General features: G+C 40.4%; 1 protein-coding gene across 1 annotated transcript in view; it reads right to left on the bottom strand.

The window, feature by feature from the left end:
• Positions 1-499: 499 nt before the first annotated feature.
• LOC121873136 (neuropeptide Y receptor type 1-like) overlaps positions 500-19,623 on the bottom strand; it is a 45,580-nt gene continuing 26,456 nt past the window's right edge. Inside the window, exons 2-7 of the mRNA XM_042376452.1 lie at positions 10,830-11,009; positions 10,187-10,263; positions 9,234-9,401; positions 7,719-7,991; positions 5,722-5,856; positions 500-527 (exon numbers count right to left, since the gene is read on the bottom strand). Of these exons, the coding sequence (XP_042232386.1) occupies positions 500-527; positions 5,722-5,856; positions 7,719-7,991; positions 9,234-9,401; positions 10,187-10,263; positions 10,830-11,009 (861 nt within the window). The remainder of the gene's footprint in view (positions 528-5,721; positions 5,857-7,718; positions 7,992-9,233; positions 9,402-10,186; positions 10,264-10,829; positions 11,010-19,623) is intronic.

Genomic DNA, 19,623 nt, shown 5'->3' on the forward strand with positions numbered 1-19,623 from the left:
GTATGGCGTGTAACATTCTTCTCTTTTCAGGCGTCAAGCTGAAACGTTAAACTTTCGTAAATTTGGCAACATTAATTTTTTTTCAGCTCCCTGGGAGAAGAGTGCCAAGGTCCATATAAAAAAATATTGGTAGAACATAGATATACCTTACAAAATATACTGTTATAGCTCAGGTAAAATGATACATTGATATATAATCAGTACGCTACACAATACAGTCACCCTCCACACAGGGCTAAACATTAAACACTCAACATTATTGGTAATTTTGACAGAAATACGGGGATGTTACTGTCAAGGTTAAGTAATATAGTAATATTTTCAGCTATACATTGCTATGTAATATAAATTTATCTCTACCTATACATACAAAATATTTTACAAATTATCTAACATCAAACATCACTTCGTAATAAAATATAAATCAAGAAACACACCGAGGAGAGAATTCTGGTGACTGTTAACACTTCAAGCAGTATTAGTGCTCTCTAAAGCATTTTTACTCCGCCCGGTCCTTGTCCAGTCGTCTACAATATGAATTGAAAAGCCTTTATGATTCAACTGATGTGTGTGTGTGTGTGTGTGTGTGTGTGTGTGTGTGTGTGTGTGTGTCTAGAGCAGCTTAATTCTCGGACCTCTTGATATACTGTTGTGTGGTCTTTCTCAAACACGGCTCTTCCTATAATTCTTGCTTTCATGAAAATTACCCCCACAGGTTCTGCGGTAACTGGTGACAGGATCTTCAGCTTCCTCAGGTGATCTTTATTGCTCAATTCTTTAGCTAGAGTGCCAATTACCAGGCAGGCATCGGCGCAGAATCTTGTTAAATGCTTTTTACGAAATCCATACATCACATTTAATGTCCCTCCTGCGTCCAATATTTCTGTCCATGTCCAGCACTTTCAGCAGACCAGTAGATCTGCCTTTTCTAAAGTATTGTTTGCCAATAAGTACGCGATTTTCACCATATGACCTACAATACGATCTATTATGATCGATTCCATAGTTTTGTAAAGAATACAAACAATTCACATCTGTAGATACTGGCCAATATCCGACGCACCTTTCTGAATAGAAATGTTATGAATTTACAGCCTGCAGTGAGGCAACGCATTAGCTGCTGAATGTTAAGAATTAGACCAGCACCTACATCATCATCATAGGGAAACGTCTGCATGAATATCTAGATTTATATTACTGTATATGAAGTTTTTGAAGGAAGGAAATAATACGTATGTCACTTTAGTTTCCAGGAATTCTTAGTTTTCACATGACGTCACATACGCCCTCCGATAATGCAACGCGTCTATACTACAAGATGGCAGAGGATTATCGGAGTTGTGACGTCAATGCAAACTAAGAATGGCAAATTTACTGAGAGAGCGAGAGAGACGTCTTCGTTCTGTACATGAGTCTGGCCTGTCATACTCAGTATCTTATGTGTAATGTGCTTTAACTCGGTGAACAGGATAGAGTGTGTGTGTGTGTGTGCCCTCTATTGGCCGCGTGGCATAACACATAAAGCAGAGAAAGCACTCACACGCCCATCTTAGTTTTCACATGACGTCACATACTCCCATAATGCAAAGGATTATGGGAGTTGTGGTGTCAGTTCAAACTTCGAATTATACCACCGTCGCGTTATTTCTGGCCCTAAAAAATCAATTTTCATTTAATACACTTCCTGTTACCTGAAAAAATCCCTTCAGGATAGAGAAGTAGTTTTTTAATGCACGTGACAATATACAAGCAATAATTTTTTACCTCAACACGCTATACTTTCCACTGTGGTGAAAAAGTTTTATCTGTGTTTTATCCTGTAAAACTGTATTCAGGATCAGGGTCATTACATTTGACAATATTCATCTCTATTATTTCATTATACAGTTATCAGGCTTACGTAATTACACTGACAACCTGTAACAGTTTATTCTGGAAGATAATTTGTCCAACATTAACAGCGACTCTAAACATCCATAGCGATGATGACGGCGACGAAAATGACGACAGCGATGGAGGCTCAGAACACGTTGACAATTTCTACACTGGAAGACTTACAGTATAACAGAAGCTAACTCTTACATTATCTAACAATGACATTAATTTGAATCATTTACTCATTAGTATCTGACAACGTGTTTGTATGAGTGAGTATACAGTGTTATTACTTTCCACACCCGCCCATCAGACACATGTTACCGCTGGTAAGTGTGTGTTTGTCTTGGTGGCAACACTCTTTGTACGTCCGCCAGCCTTGTTGTCTTCACCTTGGTGTCTTGGTTCTCGCTGCCAGCCGCCCTACAGTCACCAACCTCACTCTAAAAAAATAATCTTTCCTGAATTTATAAAGAAAACATAATTACACTTAAATGTACATATTCATATAGTACAACACACAAATTTCCAAGAGCAGGCCACAAATACTACTGTACTCGGATCAATGTACGTTACAACATCCTTTGTATACACAGGATTTCAATATCACTCATATTAAAATTTACCAGGTAGCAATCTCTCATGAGTTTCATCACATATGACCTCGTTTCAAACATGAAATTGGGAAATACTTCACAAGAACGTCTTAATAAAATAGTCTTGCCAGGCTCCAGATTTTTTAAAAATCTCGTAAGGTGAATATTCCTTGTATCTGGTTATACTGTAGTGTCAACAAGTTAGATAATAGTTAACATTGTTGGAAATAAAGGTAAAATAATCACATAATTCACACCAGACAGTTTACCTGATATAGTTCTGTTGGCGACAATGTTCCCAACACTAATGTTACAAAATATTTTCGTGTAATTTTAACACCACATGTTACCGGCAATATTGTGTTGGTGTGGACCCATCTTAAGAATGCATCTAACAAGTTAACTTTAGTCTTTAGCTCAAGCAAAAACTGACAAACAAAATTTGTATGTGTTTCCCTTCCTTGGAGCGAAGTGAAGGTACGTATAGTTATATTAAGTTAGGGTAAAACTGGTTGGGTTAAGAACTTAAACTTAGTTCGGTTTGGATAAAGAAAACGCAGATGGTAATCCAACACCCGAAGCTGTTTTAGTTGTAACTAATATGATGGTTATATCGTTAGTTACTTTCAGAGGAACTAAAAGTTGGGTAGGATACAATAGCTTTAAAGGGCATAGTGTCAAAAATGTTAATGTGAGAAGAAAATCACCGCAGGAAATTCAGCGATAGGCAAAAACAAAATAGCATGGTACAGCCTATATATTACTTTGATCTTCCACTGACAAACAACAAACGTCAGCAGTGATTGCTTATAGGTGATATTTATAAAATTAATGATTAGGACGAAATCAAAGGCTCCCCAGATAGTAATTTCACATTAATACAAAAATATAAATAACGCATACTGTAGGTCCTTTGAAAGTGTGTGCCTACTGAAGCCTCGTCCCGTGTTATTAATATCGGGTTCTAAGATATCTGATTCGCCTATCTTGATTCTCAAAGATTAATAAGTCAGTCCTTTTCCTTTCCCCCATAACTGAAAGCTTAAGAACATATCTAAAATACCTGAGTGGAAAATGCGACTTAGATATGGATTATGAGAAGTTTGGCCGTAAGAGACGTCATCAATACTATAGATACGGTAGAACACACAAGTCTGACATTGCCGCCTGTTCACGCTCCGCAGCTCAATTACGCCAAAATGATGTGTTCTCGTACATCAGCCAGGAAAATATTAAATGCATGGATATTAATAATCTGAATTTAATTTTCGTTTACGTTAACAAATTTGAAGGAGTCTTGAGAATGTGAGCAGTGTGTAAGGAGATATTTCAGCAGGTTAGTAGTGGAGGTTGGGGAAGCCTAGCATGTAGATAACACTGTACTATATACTGGCTGGTAATGTGACCGGTGTACCTAAATGTGTGTGTGTGTGTGTGTGTGTGAGTAAATTATATAACAAGTAAGTCTGGTCACGTAATTTGGTGGAAAATATTGGTAGTTTCTATCCGAGGTAATAATTAGCCTTGCTTTCAACAACTTAATTTGATTACTTGGCAGCCCCTCTATACCACCCCCACCCACCACCCAAACTATCGTGGATTGTGACATCATCATCAGTCAGTACGACCACCATCACATAATCACCACCATCACTTCTCCCTCATCATCACCACTATCACCACCAACACAACCACTATCACACTACCACAACGACACTACAGTACCACTATCATACCAACACCACCATTCTCCCTATTACCATCATCGCTTACTACTATAACCAATATTCAACAAAAACGTCTTGGTCCATCAACAACTCCTCGTAAAGAAAGAATCTCATTTGACTGCTTCCATCGAACGTTCTATAGACCAACACTCCCACACAGGCCCCACACAATGAACGATTTCTACAACCTTCATCAGGAGTCGATTACTAATTAGTATTCACATCCTTTAATTAATTCATAAAGATGTTTGAAGGAGAAGGTTTTGTCTGTATGTCTGTCATAAAAGGGTTAATTATCGGTGAGGGTGAAATGAATTTGTTCGTTTATCTTATCTCTTTTTTTCTATACTACAACTACATTTTTTAAGACTACTACTATTATTATTACTATTACTACTACTAATCATAATAATAATACACTAATATACTGTACATATAAAAAGCAGTCTGTTTTTTTTGTTTGTGTGTGGATGTTCGCTATCTCTGGCAACAGTTTTGGAGACAATTAAAATTTTCCAAATAAATGTATATGCACCCCAGTAGTGTCCCTAAGGTGGATTTTGGGGGATAGGTTGACTAATTGGTCCCCCATCCCAAAGGTGTTAACCCCGATATTATTATTATTATTATTATTATTATTATTATTATTATTATTATTATTATTATTATTTATTTATTTTTATTTTTTTTTGCTAAGCACGCCCACGGATTTTAAGAGCTAAAATGTTGACAAGTTTATATAAATAGCCCCGATAATACTCATGAACGTCTAATGGTAACAGTTATGAACATTGAGCTGAAATTTGGCATGGTTATTTTTTTAAGAGTTTAATTTTACCCGAGGATGAACGTAGGCTATCAGCTGCCATTCTAACGGGCCTACCGTGTGTGTGTGTGTGTGTGTGTGTGTGTGTGTGTGTGTGTGTGTGCGTCTATTTTTTGCCTCGCCTCATTTTTAAAAACAGGAGTTGAAATTTAGATGATAACGTTTACTTTATTTTATCACCTCATTTATTTTGATGCAATATTACTCGAAAAATTACAATTCACTCCATACTCACTCATGACGGCAGAGCCAGGGTGTGTGGGCGTGGGTGGTCGTGGCGGGTGAAGACCGGTGTGGGGCGGGGGTGCTGGGGGGAGGTGGGGGCGAGGGCGGGCTGAAGGGAGAGACGGTGGGCGGCGCGGGAGTGGCAATAGAACATGGGAGACAGCTCGTGGGAGGCGTTGCAGCTATGACTACGCTGTGAGAACCTCAGATATCCCTGGAGGCGGTTCTTGGTGCTCCTGTGAGAGAGAGAGAGAGAGAGAGAGAGAGAGAGAGAGAGAGAGAGAGAGAGAGATACTGCAATAAGTAAAGGGAACTTAAAAATTATAAACTTACTAAGAGTTTTTCGCATGTTGGAGACGGTCTCAAAATTCTATACAATACTTGTATTAGTTATCACGAAGAAGGTGAAGGGGGAGGGAGAAGGGGTGTGAGAGGGTCGTTGGATAGGTAGGTGGGTGGGCGGAGGACTCACCTGGGCATCTTCCAGGCGGCGTAGAAGACAGGGGTGGTGAGGGTGGGGAGGAACGCTACCCACACAAAGGTGATGAAGGTGATGTCGAAGTGACCAGAGTTCTCCGTCGTCTCCAACACCATGTTCTTCACCAGCCTACGACCACCAAGCCCACGATCACCACGTAACCAAGACCATCACGCCAACATACAAGGATAAGGTTGGTGTTATGTTTTTAAGGATTATTATATCATTGCAACATCTACTCACAGTAAACAGGGAGAGTAGATGCAAAGTAGACAGATATTGGCAGCCTTTCGACAACCACTTTGCCTACAACATTCAAGCCATTCACGTATACCCTCCACACACACACACACACACACACATTTAAGTCACTCAATAAATCAGGATCACAGTACTGTACTGTACAAGACCAACGTCATTATTGATCACTCGGCGCTTAAGCCATTACTACGACAAGGCTGAAGAGAGACCACTTCTGCCTTGTCTTTCAATGTGAAGTATATGAAAACAGTTCTTTCAAACAGGGTCTTTTTCATGATAAGAACTATATTTTGTTTTTTATTCTTCCCCGTAAATTAAGTTGTCTTGACAAAGGCAACTTTTGTCCCCGAGGTTTAAAAATATCAACCAACCGACCACTGAACAAACAACCATGCATGTTATTCACCGCCACATAATGGTCAAAGGAAATTGAATGAAAAGTGTTAAAAAAAACTTGCACTACGTCAAGACACTCGCCCAAGACTGGAACACATATTACTGGAGCTGGGTTCGTAATTTATATCAAAACCCGAACCCGACAATCATCTGGTGAATTTCCATATAAATGACAGCCATCTTGATTTTTATACCGTTCCCTACTGCGCTAAGAAAAAAGATAAAAATATATAAAAACAGATTACACAAGCCAACCTAACCTACTTTTACATAATTAGTTCAGGGTCCAACTCAATCTAGGTTCAATTTTGCATCCAGGTTTCAAACTGAAATCCAGTATAGTACATTAAGCGAGTCCTCTAATCTTATAGCTTGAAAAATCCAGCAGGTCTAAATAATGGGTTTCGGCACTACTATAATCTGGTTCCCGATTTTACTGATTTTGAAATTAAATCTGAGTCCGGCTTTAGATTTTTGCGTGAAAATAGCCTGCTATTCACCTACGGACACCAGTCAACAGTCCACATTCACTACCACCCCACCGACCCAAACAAACACACAAGCTCCTTTCTCTCTCTTCCCTAGTACTATTATAGCCACCCGCTCTGTAAATTTAACTCGTCAACTTTTTCCAGAATCACTTTTTTTTACACCAAGATGTGGAAAATACGCCATCTATATGCAAATTCAAGGGCAAACAATGGAGAGAATTGTTTTAGGCAGGAGATACGGGCTCCTTGCTTTTACTGCACCCAGCCAATCACCAAATGCGGGGAGGTTTAGTATGGCGCCAACACATTAATGTTGGATTCTTGCATCTCTAATAATAATAATAATAATAATAATAATAATAATAATAATAATAATAATAATAATAATAATAATAATAATAAAAATAATAATAAACATCAAAACACATATTTATTATCTTGACTCTTATCTGTAAATAAACACATAATAACTTACACATACATACACATTATACAGTATATACAAGTAAATCTAAACTGTTTAATATACACAAATAATCCATTAACTCGACACAGGATATGATGATACGTAATACTCCATCCATTACGTTAAGCTTGACAGGTGAGAAGTGTTGTACTTTGAGGAGACAGTAAATTAAGTACAGGTAAGAATACAATAATGATGTAGTAGTTAATATCTGTAATGGTTTATTTGCCTCACCTAAACCTACCTGTCTCTCATCTAGAGTGTACCTCACCTAGAACCTACCTACCTACCTACCTCACCTAAGTCCTTCATCTAGAATCTGCCTCACCATAGTCCCTCACCTAGAACCTACCTACCTACCTCACCTAAGCCCTCACCTGAGTATCATGAGGGGAGAGAGGCAGAGGGCGAAGGTGGTGACTATGGTGACTAGGTAGCGCTGGGTCCTCCTCTCCGCCAACACAATCATCTCCGCCTCCCCAGCTCGCGCTCCCCTACTGCTGCTGCTCCTCGTGGGCGTGTGGGGGGGAGCCGTGGTGGTGCTGGTGGTGGTGGGCGTGGGTGTGTAGAAGGAAGAGGAGAGTTGGTGGACAGCGGCAGCGTCGTGGTAATGGAATCCGTCACGACTGTCCATCTCTGTCATCATGGTGCTGTCAAGGGAGGGGAGGGATAGACAGGTATAGGGTCAGTATTGTAGATAGATTGACAGATATAGACAGGTAAGTGGGGATAATAGCGTAACAGTCGTGACAGGTGGGAAGACACGTAGATAAACGAAGAGATGGTGGGCAGGTGGACAGACAGACATTGACAAACACAAGCATATATATATACCAGCAGATGATAGTCCAGTATAATTAAGACACACACACACACACACACAGTTACAGTTCTGACCTTCCTGATTTCCCAGTCATCAGAGGTCGTAGACGTTACTTTGATTTTTTTTAAGTTCTACAAACAAACTAACAACAACAACAACACTAACACGACTTCTGATCAACTACCATTAACAGGACACACACACACAACAGATATATTACTGTTTAACCCCAGACTTTACACTGTTGGGTTTACATTTTACACTTTTGCAATACATCTATGTGAACAAGGTCATCGTGTGTTTTCAGGCTTCCACGCCCTTAATGCATGAGTCATAAAGGCAAGCATGAACTTAGCATGCTTCCCTGTTGGGCGCTGTAAACGCTTCTGCGCTTCACCTTGCACAGGATGTAAGGGGGTGCCCAATAAACTAGCCTCCTCCGGGGCAATCAGTAATCTGAGTCATCGTGTGTGAACCCATTTCATCACATAAATTCAGAATAAAAATATATTTCAGACAGATTACATAATATTTCAGGTACAGACTACAATATGATAGAAGAACGTATTGGTAGTGATCAGTGTAATAATGTATATAGTATATTATCACGCCGTGTTATTTTGAAGGGGGAAATATTACCCATACAGAACACAGGTATAAGTACAGACTTATTATATAGTATGCAATGGTGACAGTTTACACATATATTATATAAAAATAGTATATATGGTATATTAAGATCAAGTTATGCGAGAGAGAGAGAGAGAGAGAGAGAGAGAGAGAGAGAGACATTGTAGATTTATTTGTATATTGATAGAGACAAAGTTTACCTTACCTTCCTTTTAATTAAAGTCTTAACTAAGGAAGAAATCGAACTATTTACACCTGTTCTTGACCTGGAAGACTAGAGTTAACCTGTTGACCCTGGTAAAGTGACCTCTTGACCTGGTAGAGTGACCTCTTGACTGACGTGTTGGCCCTGTATACTGACCTGTTAACCCTGGTAGACTAAACAGTTGACTGACCTCTTGACCTGGCATATATTGACCTCTTGACCTGTTAAACTGACCTGGGGAAGAACCTGTTATCGTGGAGGCTCCAGACCTCCTGCTGGGAGTCTTGGGACCTGGATTCTCTCCTGGTGGGCAGACTGACGGAGGCGGCAGGGTCAAGACCTCTCAACACCACACTCACACGCACGTGCAGGAAGGTGATGACCCCTAGAGGCACCGCGAACCTGTAGGTGGCGTAGGTGAGTGAGCTAAGTGAAGGTGGCACAAGTGGTGGTTAAGGTGATGAGGGTAGGACAAGGATATACTCACAAGGATATACTCACAGGGATATACTCACAAGGATATACTCAAGGATATACTCAGGGATATACTCACAAGGATATACTCAGGGATATACTCTCAAGTATATACTCACAAGGATATACTCACAGAAATATACTCACAAGGATATACTCACAGGGATATACTCACAAGGATATACTCAGGGATATACTCTCAAGTATATACTCACAAGGATATACTCACAAGGATATACACAAGGATATACTCACAGGAATATACTCACAAGGATATACTCACAGGGATATACTCACAAGGATATACTCAGGGATATACTCACAAGGATATACCTAGTTATATACTCACAAGGATATATTTACAAGGATATACTTACAGGGATATACTCACACGGATATACTCACAGGGATATATTTACAAGGCTATACTCACAGGGATATACTCACAAGGCTCTACTCACAGGGATATACTCACAAGGATATACTCACAGGGATATACTCACAAGGCTATACTCACAGGGATATATTTACAAGGCTATACTCACAGGGATATACTCACAAGGCTCTACTCACAGGGATATACTCACAAGGATATACTCACAGGGATATACTCACACGGATATACTCACAGGGATATATTTACAAGGCTCTACTCACAGGGATATACTCACAGGGATATACTCACAGGGATATACTCACAAGGCTATACTCACAGGGTAATAAAGAGGACACGGATATACTCGGATATATCATCGTCCATGTTGATAGCGCAGATACCGACTCCCTTAAACTGTGGCCCCAGGAACTGCTATATGGGGAGAGAACTGTGTTAGTCTCTCTCTCTATCTCTCTTTATATGCCTTTTTCACCCTTTCTCTATCCCTCTCTCTCTTTATCTCATTGTTTTTATTCTTTTCTCTCTGACCCTTTCTGTCTTTATGTATTTCTATCTCTCTTTCTCATTCTATCTTTATCGTTCTCTCTCTTTTAAATTATTTGTTTCTGGTTTCTCTTTCTCTAAGTCATTGTTTATTCTCTCTATCTCTTTAATAAAATTCTCTATATTTTTCTGTCTCTCTCATACTTTCTCTCACCCTTTCTTTCCCTATCAATCTCTCTCTATATATATCTCTCTATCTCTGTCTCTCTATCAATCTCTATCTATCTCTCACCCACCTACAGGAGGCCAAACACTCACACCTGGAGGCCACAAGAAAATTACCCACCTGGAGGTCACAAGAAAATTACCCACCTGGAGGCCACAAGAAAATTACCCACCTGGAGGCCACAAGAAAATTACCCACCTGGAGGTCACAAGAAAATTACCCACCTGGAGGTCACAAGAAAATTACCCACCTGGAGGTCAATATACTTCATGTAGACGGCGTAAGGTAGAACAACACATAGGGCGAGGAGCCAAGTGGTGAGCACGGCGAGGAAGGGAGGGAGGCGAGGCTTATGAGGCCACGATACTAGACGATACCTGTCTAACGCCACCATCACTAGCGTCCCCATTGTGGCGTGGAGTGGTGCGTCCTGTCGAGGGTGAGTGGGTACAGTGGGTGAGGTGAGTGGGATGAGAGGTGAGAGGTGGGTTAAGTTGTTTAGTATACGTTCTAAATTATTTTTTATAATTATTTTTTTTATTACATTTTATAATAGTTACAATGACGATTAAGTTATCATTAACACACAAACACTTGATAATGAACGCAAATACCTGGTAATTAACACACAAACACCTGGTAATGAGCACAAATACCTGGTAATTAACACACACACACACACACACACCTGGTAATGAACACAAATACCTGGTCATTAACACACACACCTGGTAATGAACACAAACACCTGGTCATTAACACACAAACACTGGTAAGGAACACAAACACGTTGGTCATTAACAAACATAACACCTGATCATTAAAAACACCTGGTCATTATCACACAAACACCTGGTAATGAACACAAACACCTGGTCATTAACACACAAACACCTTTAATTAACTCACAAATACCTGGTTATTAACAGACATAACACCTGTCTATATATTCCTATACCGGGCAGATATAACAAGATATAAAGTATTCATCTATATGGAAAATAAATTACAAGAATAAATTAAACCTTAATTTATATGGTAAGTTTTTGGTGAAATAGACGGTTTCTTGAGGAGTCTATTTAATTAAGTTTCAAAATAAGATTAAGTTTTGGCTATTGTGAAGAGTAATTTACATAGATTTATTCTTAATAAGAAATAATACTTTTAAAGATTAAACACCCAACACTAACTTAAATGTAACCTCCCCGGTATTGCGTTTAAAGTCCTAATTCATCGGTTGAAATAAGAGAGAGAGAGAGAGAGAGAGAGAAGGCGGAAGGGAGAGAGAGAGAGAGAGAGAGCGAGAGAGAGAGAGCGAGTATACCCACCAACACAACATTACATAACACATCGCTCCTCTCTCGGCCGCGGGGGACACTACTCAATGATTGGTTTATTTGACGCCCATCTAAGAGCCAATCAAACTCTGTATTGCGCGAGCCGGGTTCCCTGTGCTTCCCGATCAAAACACACTTATACAAAGCACACACTCACCCAACGCACTCCAGTTAGCAGCACCAAACAACATCAAGAAACTACAAGTCATACAGAATAAAGCACTGAAGTTCATACACAACACACAACATATCTATTGTCTAAGTATTAATATCTCTTGTAATACCTACTGTACTATTATACAGTACCAGCTTTATGTACCATCAAAACCGTTTTATCGGAAATTATCATGTAAATAGATAAGAAATTACCATTGCAATAAACATATTTGCCAACTAGACATAATCCTGACAGCTCTGTCCTCTTGTTCAACCTTAACACTGTACAACCCATGCTGTACTGCTCCCCCATTATACTTATGTTTATCAATTCCACTGTAATTTATGTATATGCTTATAACAAAATTAAACTAAAAAAATGTAATAATAAATAAATAAAATAAATAAATAAATATTGAAGTGATAATCATGGTAACATTATGAGATGTTCTTATTTCCACCATTCTATTGTACTATTCCAGATGTTACTAAATGTTACATAATACTTCCTTGAGATAAATGTATAGTATATATCAGGTGCCTACAAGAGAGCTCAGGTTCTCAACTGGCTCAGCCATGTTAATATTGTTATTATTATCCACTCTGTATCTGTGTTTTTCTGGCTAAATAAACCCTCAGTAAACTTCCTGACCTCTCGTATGTCTATGGAAAAGGGTCGCGGAAAAGGGACGTGATTGCTGCCCGTATCATCATTGGGTATGACTTTGCTTGGGAGATTGGTATCCCAGCATCCCCTGAGCAACGCTCTTGTGCATTATGCAGAAGACCCGATATCCACTACCTCCTAAGATGTCCCCACACAACGCTTCCGTGACGCCTGCTGGACCACCACTCCACGACCCCCTGACGGAGACACGATGATCCTCCCCATACTGGCCAGATATTATGTAAATAATATTGATTATGTGTTAAAGGAATATCCTTCCTTCCTTAGGCTTTAGTAAACCCCTTTATAATATTTATACTGTATATACTTGTGACACTTGCCAGATGTTTCTGGTGTTATTGTACAGGGGTACCTAGTGACAGCACTAGGATCCCGCTTCCTCTATCAAGGAATAAACAATTGAAATTGAAATGAATAAACTGTTTCAATTCAATTCACTGGACATCACTAACAAACACCTACATGAACAGAGTAACATTCCACCACTCAACATCTACTGGAGACTATTAGGTGACAAACAGATAGAAAAACTCTTAACCACACACCCAGTGGCAGGAATACTTTGACGACATCATACTTCACCGCAGATACCGGAACAGGAACCCCTCCATATTAAACAGACCCAATACCCCATACCCACCTCCTCTATACTAAAACACGTAATTAACAACAATATTCCTATCTATGCACCTGAGTGGCCTGAGAACAATCCAGGAGCTGTATACGAACATTAAGTCGCTCTGAGTTCAGGTATTCTCCTCTCACCACTCCACTCAAACTCTGATGGTGCAGTAGCAATATTGCAACAAATGAGGCTTATCCGAGGTCTGATTATTCCAAGCGAAATCAGAGAACTACCCATTTTCTTATTAAAAAACCCTACGACGAAACCCTCATTCCTCCTTGCAACGAATATGTATTCTGACATTTTAAGATCAGAGATTCAAAACTCTTCCTCTCCAACTAGCTCCGTCCCAGACAACTCTACTACTAACCTACTTCTTCCTTTTCCACTGGGCGAGACCTAACGGGGTTCTGGGTTGGGCTGCGGCAGTGTGAGTCTTGTACGTCGGTCGTGATGCTGGGAGTGTGTACTACAATCCTATAACAATCAGGCATGTTGTGTTAAGCCACGGCACCTATTTCTCTACTCCTGTTACTCATTCCAGCCACTTGTTGTCCTTCCACTGAACCTTTTTCACCCGTGTCACTTGGAATTTATAAATGTATGTGTGTCAGGACTGTACCATGCCTCATAACACTATTGGTCGTGTTTTGTACTAAGCCCGGCTGAGGAATATCTATATCAAGGGTTCCCATGTTCCTTGTGACCCATTTTTGCTTTGTCAACTGTGCAGTGAGACCACAGTTGGTTGAAGTGGACAATTTCAGTGACTGCATATCGTGTATAATGTACAACACCCTACATATTGATGGTATTCTATTCCATGTTGTGATCAGAAAATGTAGTATACTATTTGAATTTCTTAAAACAATAAATGTTTCTATTAAGTTACATTACCATAGATTAAACTTGTAATAGAGCCTAAGTACTATAACAACTACAGTACATTAATTCTGATACTATAAACTACTTTATCAGAGAGGAATTAAGACAAAATAAATGTGACTCAGAAAGATGGACAGCCCACCTGCTGTCAACCTCCTCCTGTATTTCCCACTTCCGAACTTTAGCTTGTACTGTACCCTTCTTGCACCCCCAGAGCTAAGGCTCTTTTCTCTCCGTATCACCAACCACCACTAAAATACATTCTTTTCTACAATTTATTCAAGCGCATCAGAAAACTAAAATCATCATTAATATTGTATTGTAGTGTATTCTTGTCTTATCTCACCTAAAAATTAATGAAAACCTTCGTTGATGCAAAATAAGATTCACATTTCCTAATAATTGTCCTTTCATCATAAATGTGTGTATATATTTATTACGGTTTGATTAGCTTTCTCTACCTTGCGGTGCATGTGGTCAGTGAACAAAACAAACAACTTTCCAAATTGATGCTTGACAAACGGTAACGGTATTTTGATTTTGTGAACACTATCGAAGAGAATGCAGCCTCGCATACATAAGTAGTACCAAACTGGACAAGCACCTTCACGGCTTCATTCTTAATCACAGTATGTTTGTTTGGTAAGCTGATCCAGAACTTTGCATCATCCTCGACTACAAATTTGATTCTTGCTTCATTATCTGCTTGCATATCTGCCATTTCAAGAGCAAAAAAGCCACACTTTGATGCGTCAGCCTTGAATGAGAGCTGCACAAAACTAAAAGATTGTGAACAAGTTAGGAAATCTATCATTAATGTGCTCTGAAAGGGTGTGCAGATAATCCTGTTTCTCATCCATATGATCGACTGTGACATCAAAATCCAAGGACATTGTTGCTGTGAATTCTAAGAAATGGGGTAACTGAGAAAAATTGCCAGCTTCTGCTTGACCTCGAATCAGCTGCAGCTTGCGTATGAAAGCCTTAACTGCACATTGGAGGTCAAAAACCCATTTGCTTTTTTCTTGACGTTCTGTACTGAGCTTGTTAATGTGCTGAAATACATCTTTCAGAAGCGCCAATCAAGCTAGGAAGTGGTGATCACTGAAATATTGGGCATTCTTATGACCTTCAACTTGCAGGAAATAGGCTATTTCATTACGAGGAATGAAAACCCTTTCTAAGGCCTTCCCACGAGAAAGCCACCTGGCAGCAGTGTACATAAGAAGTTCCTGGTGTTCAATATTTTCTTTAATGCATGGCTGCTTGAACATGTGACTATTCAAATCCCTAGCTTTAATGTAGTTGATAATACAGTATTAACCACTGTTTGCGTCGCATCACTGAAACGCGGAGATAATTCTTTTAATGCCCAGCTTTATCTGTGAATGATGCAGTGAGTGGTTTTGATGTGAGGATGCTTTCTTGATAAAAATTCCCGCAATCCAATATTCTTCCCCATCATTCATGGTGCACCATCCATGCTGCATTCGATAACTTTACTCCAGTCCAAGTTTTTTCTGTAAAGAACTTGTTTATAGCATTGAATACATTCTCACCTTTGGATGTAGTTTCTAGTGGAATACAGGTTAGTAAATCTTCTGCAACTGAATATTCCTTAAGAAATCTTCCGTAGACCAGAAGCTGTGGCTGAGATGTGATATCCATTGACTTGTCCACTGCCAATGCTGTCCAGGGGGAATTTCTGAAATCTTCTAAGATTTGCTCTTTCAAGTCCACTGCATTACATTGGATGCGTCGTGTAATTGTGTTATTACTTAAAGGTGTCTGATCAACAGCTTGAATCAACTTTTTGACAAAAGTCTCTTTCAAAAAAAAAAAAAAAATCGCAAAAGTGTTATGATAGTTTCTCCCTCTACGAATGAACGTTTATCCTGGGCAATGAGAAAAGCTGTCTTGTATGAGAAGATTCCAGTCTGTTCCTTCTGAGAAAGAGCTTTAGTAAGTACATACTGAGATTTTATCAGTGCCTTGTTATGTTGTTGGAAAACTATGCTTCGAGCCTCTCCTGACAGTGAAACAATGTTGGCATGAGTATCCTAATGTCTCTGAAGTTTATTTAGTTTCCAGGATTCCTCAGCGCTTCGAGCACATGACACAAATACCTCTCCCACTGACATCAACTCCATACTTGTCCAGAAATGAGGGATTGACGGAACATTTTTTTTTCTTGTCAGACTGCTCTGGTGGCTTTTACAAATACTTATCCATTACAGCTGTAACAAAAAGTTACAATGAAATTATTGTTTATTTATGATAGCTAAACAAAAATAATAACAAAGAAATTAATGTCAGTGCGCTAAGAGAACGCACCACTCCCAAATCACAATTCCGCCCAAAACAAACCATCCTACACAGCACCCATCTGTCTCTGAAAAATGGGAGGCCGCTGATATCGAAATTTGTACTAAGACAGTGAAACAACTGCACAACGATGAAACAAAATCACTGACACATTCTGTGTTGCCGTTGTTTAAGTAATCACTACTGTCACTGTACATGCAGTAATCTACTTCTGACTGCTGAAATAAATCACACACACAGTAGCCCCTAATCAAATAACAACTATTACTAGATAAAGTTGTATACTATATACATACTTGTTACATATAACCTGATGACAGAAAACCCAGAACGTTTTCCCTTCCCAGAGTTCAGGAGCAAACTGAATTTGATAGTGTAGGCCAGCCGGTAACTGATCGAGACAATTAATGAATTGCTTGCCAAGCCTCTCACCAAGCCGAGCCTGAGATCATCAACGGCCTAATTTCAGGTAACTGATTTATATCCACTGACCTAACAGAACATCCCAGTAACTTAATTATCAACATCCTTTAGAAAAAGAACGGCACTATGACCAGATAAATAAATGTCAGATGAGATATATGTCATCAAGCGTTTGCCTGACACCGCGTCAAAGGGCCATGCGACCCCATGAGCTCTGCGACTCCTCACTGATTAGGCTGCGACCCTTGTCCACCCGCACCTCCCTACCAAATTTCAGCTCTATTTCCTCAAAACTGTAGAAATGCATAGGGGACACACACACACACACACACACACACACACACACACACACACACACACACACACACACACACACACACACACACACACACACACACGAGACCCAGAACTAGCCGAGGTGAAGTAAAGACTTTTTGAACCTACAACGGCAGATCTTGGCGACTCACTCGGACACGCTTCTCCCCGTTCACCTCGTTTCAGAACAAAAACGATAATTGTATCTTTATAATGAATTTTGAGTCCCCAACATCATAACATGACATGAATTTCAAACATGTTTACATCGATGCGTGGATATTGGTACAGGGGAGGGAGGAGGGAGGGAGGGAGGAGGGAGGGGATTTCTCTGTGAAGTCGCATCTAAATTGGTTAAAATTCTCAGAGGTGGCAGACCTAAACCATATGTGTGTGTGTGTGTGTGTGCGTGTGTGTGTGTGTGTGTGTATGTATTTCACCTCTACAAAAATAAGTAAAATATCATAATATGGTGTGCGTGCATGTAAGCCCGTGAGAGAGAGAGAGATTACATATTTTCACCATGACGTCACGAGAACCATAGCAACGCCCGCCTCCATTGCAGTTGCGGGGAAGGGGGAGGCGAAGGAGGGAGGGAAGGGAAGGGAAGGAGGGAGGGGAAGGGGAGGCGAGGAGGGAGGGGAGGCGAAGGGAGGAGGGAAGGGGAGGCGAAGGGAGGCAGGGGAGGGGGAGGGGAAGGAAAAAAGAAGGCGCGCACCAAACGAGAACTCCGAGATCGCGGGGTAATCACATTTCATAACTTTTATGACCCCGTAACATATTTAGATTTGTTTTCTTTATTCCCACATCCTGATAAACACATGTCTGACGTATTCAATCTGAAGAAAACAATGACGATCAAAATTGTCAGATAAATATAAAGTCGTTTTTAGGAGACTTTGAATATAACCTCATCAATAACACTACGATTATTATTTTACATCTCCAATCATCTCCTCACTTTTATTGTATCGTTTTTCTTAATCATATAACAAGCTTTTACTCCATTTCCTCTTCACTACGCCATCACCACCCGGGCAGACCCCAAGAAATTTTCTGATATATTTCTTTCACTTTTTTCATCTCAGTTTCTTCATATTTTTCTTTCGCTCTTCTTTCATCTCACTATCTTCACAATTTTCTTTCACCTCCGTATCTTCCTTATTTCTTGTTTGCTGTCACCCAATACGCCAGAACATGGTTGCTGTCACCCTATACGCCAGAACATGGTTGCTGTCACCCTATACGCCAGAACATGGTTGCTGTCACCCAATACGCCAGAACATGGTTGCTGTCACCCAATACGCCAGAACATGGTTGCTGTCACCCAATACGCCAGAACATGGTTGCTGTCACCCTATACGCCAGAACATGGTTGCTGTCACCCAATACGCCAGAACATGGTTGCTGTCACCCTATACGCCAGAACATGGTTGCTGTCGCCCAATACGCCAGAACATGGTTGCTGTCACCCAATACGCCAGAACATGGTTGCTGTCACCCTATACGCCAGAACATGGTTGTGTCACCCTATACGCCAGAACATGGTTGCTGTCGCCCAATACGCCAGAACATGGTTGCTGTCACCCAATACGCCAGAACATGGTTGCTGTCACCCTATACGCCAGAACATGATTGCTGTCACCCTACGCCAGAACATAGTTGCTGTCGCCCAATACGCCAGAACATGATTGCTGTCACCCTATACGCCAGAACATGGTTGCTGTCACCCAATACGCCAGAACATAGTTGCTGTCACCCTATACGCCAGAACATGGTTGCTGTCGCCCAATAAGCCAGAACATGGTTGCTGTCACCCTATACGCCAGAACATGGTTGCTGTCACCTATACGCCAGAACATGGTTGTCACCCTATACGTGGTTGCTGTCGCCCAATACGCCAGAACATGATTGCTGTCACCCTATACGCCAGAACATGGTTGCTGTCACCCAATACGCCAGAACATGGTTGCTGTCACCCTATACGCCAGAACATGGTTGCTGTCACCCTATACGCCAGAACATGGTTGCTGTCGCCCAATACGCCAGAACATGATTGCTGTCACCCTATACGCCAGAACATGGTTGCTGTCACCCAATACGCCAGAACATGGTTGCTGTCACCCAACACGCTAGAACATGGTTGCTGTCACCCTATACGTGGTTGCTGTCACCCAATATGGCTGTCACCCTATACGCCAGAACATGGTTGCTGTCACCCAATAAGCCAGAACATGGTTGCTGTCACCCTATACGCCAGAACATGGTTGCTGTCACCCTATACGCCAGA

Source organism: Homarus americanus, unplaced genomic scaffold (genome assembly GCF_018991925.1).
Source record: "Homarus americanus isolate GMGI-L3 unplaced genomic scaffold, GMGI_Hamer_2.0 scaffold32929, whole genome shotgun sequence".
NCBI lineage: Eukaryota > Metazoa > Arthropoda > Malacostraca > Decapoda > Nephropidae > Homarus > Homarus americanus.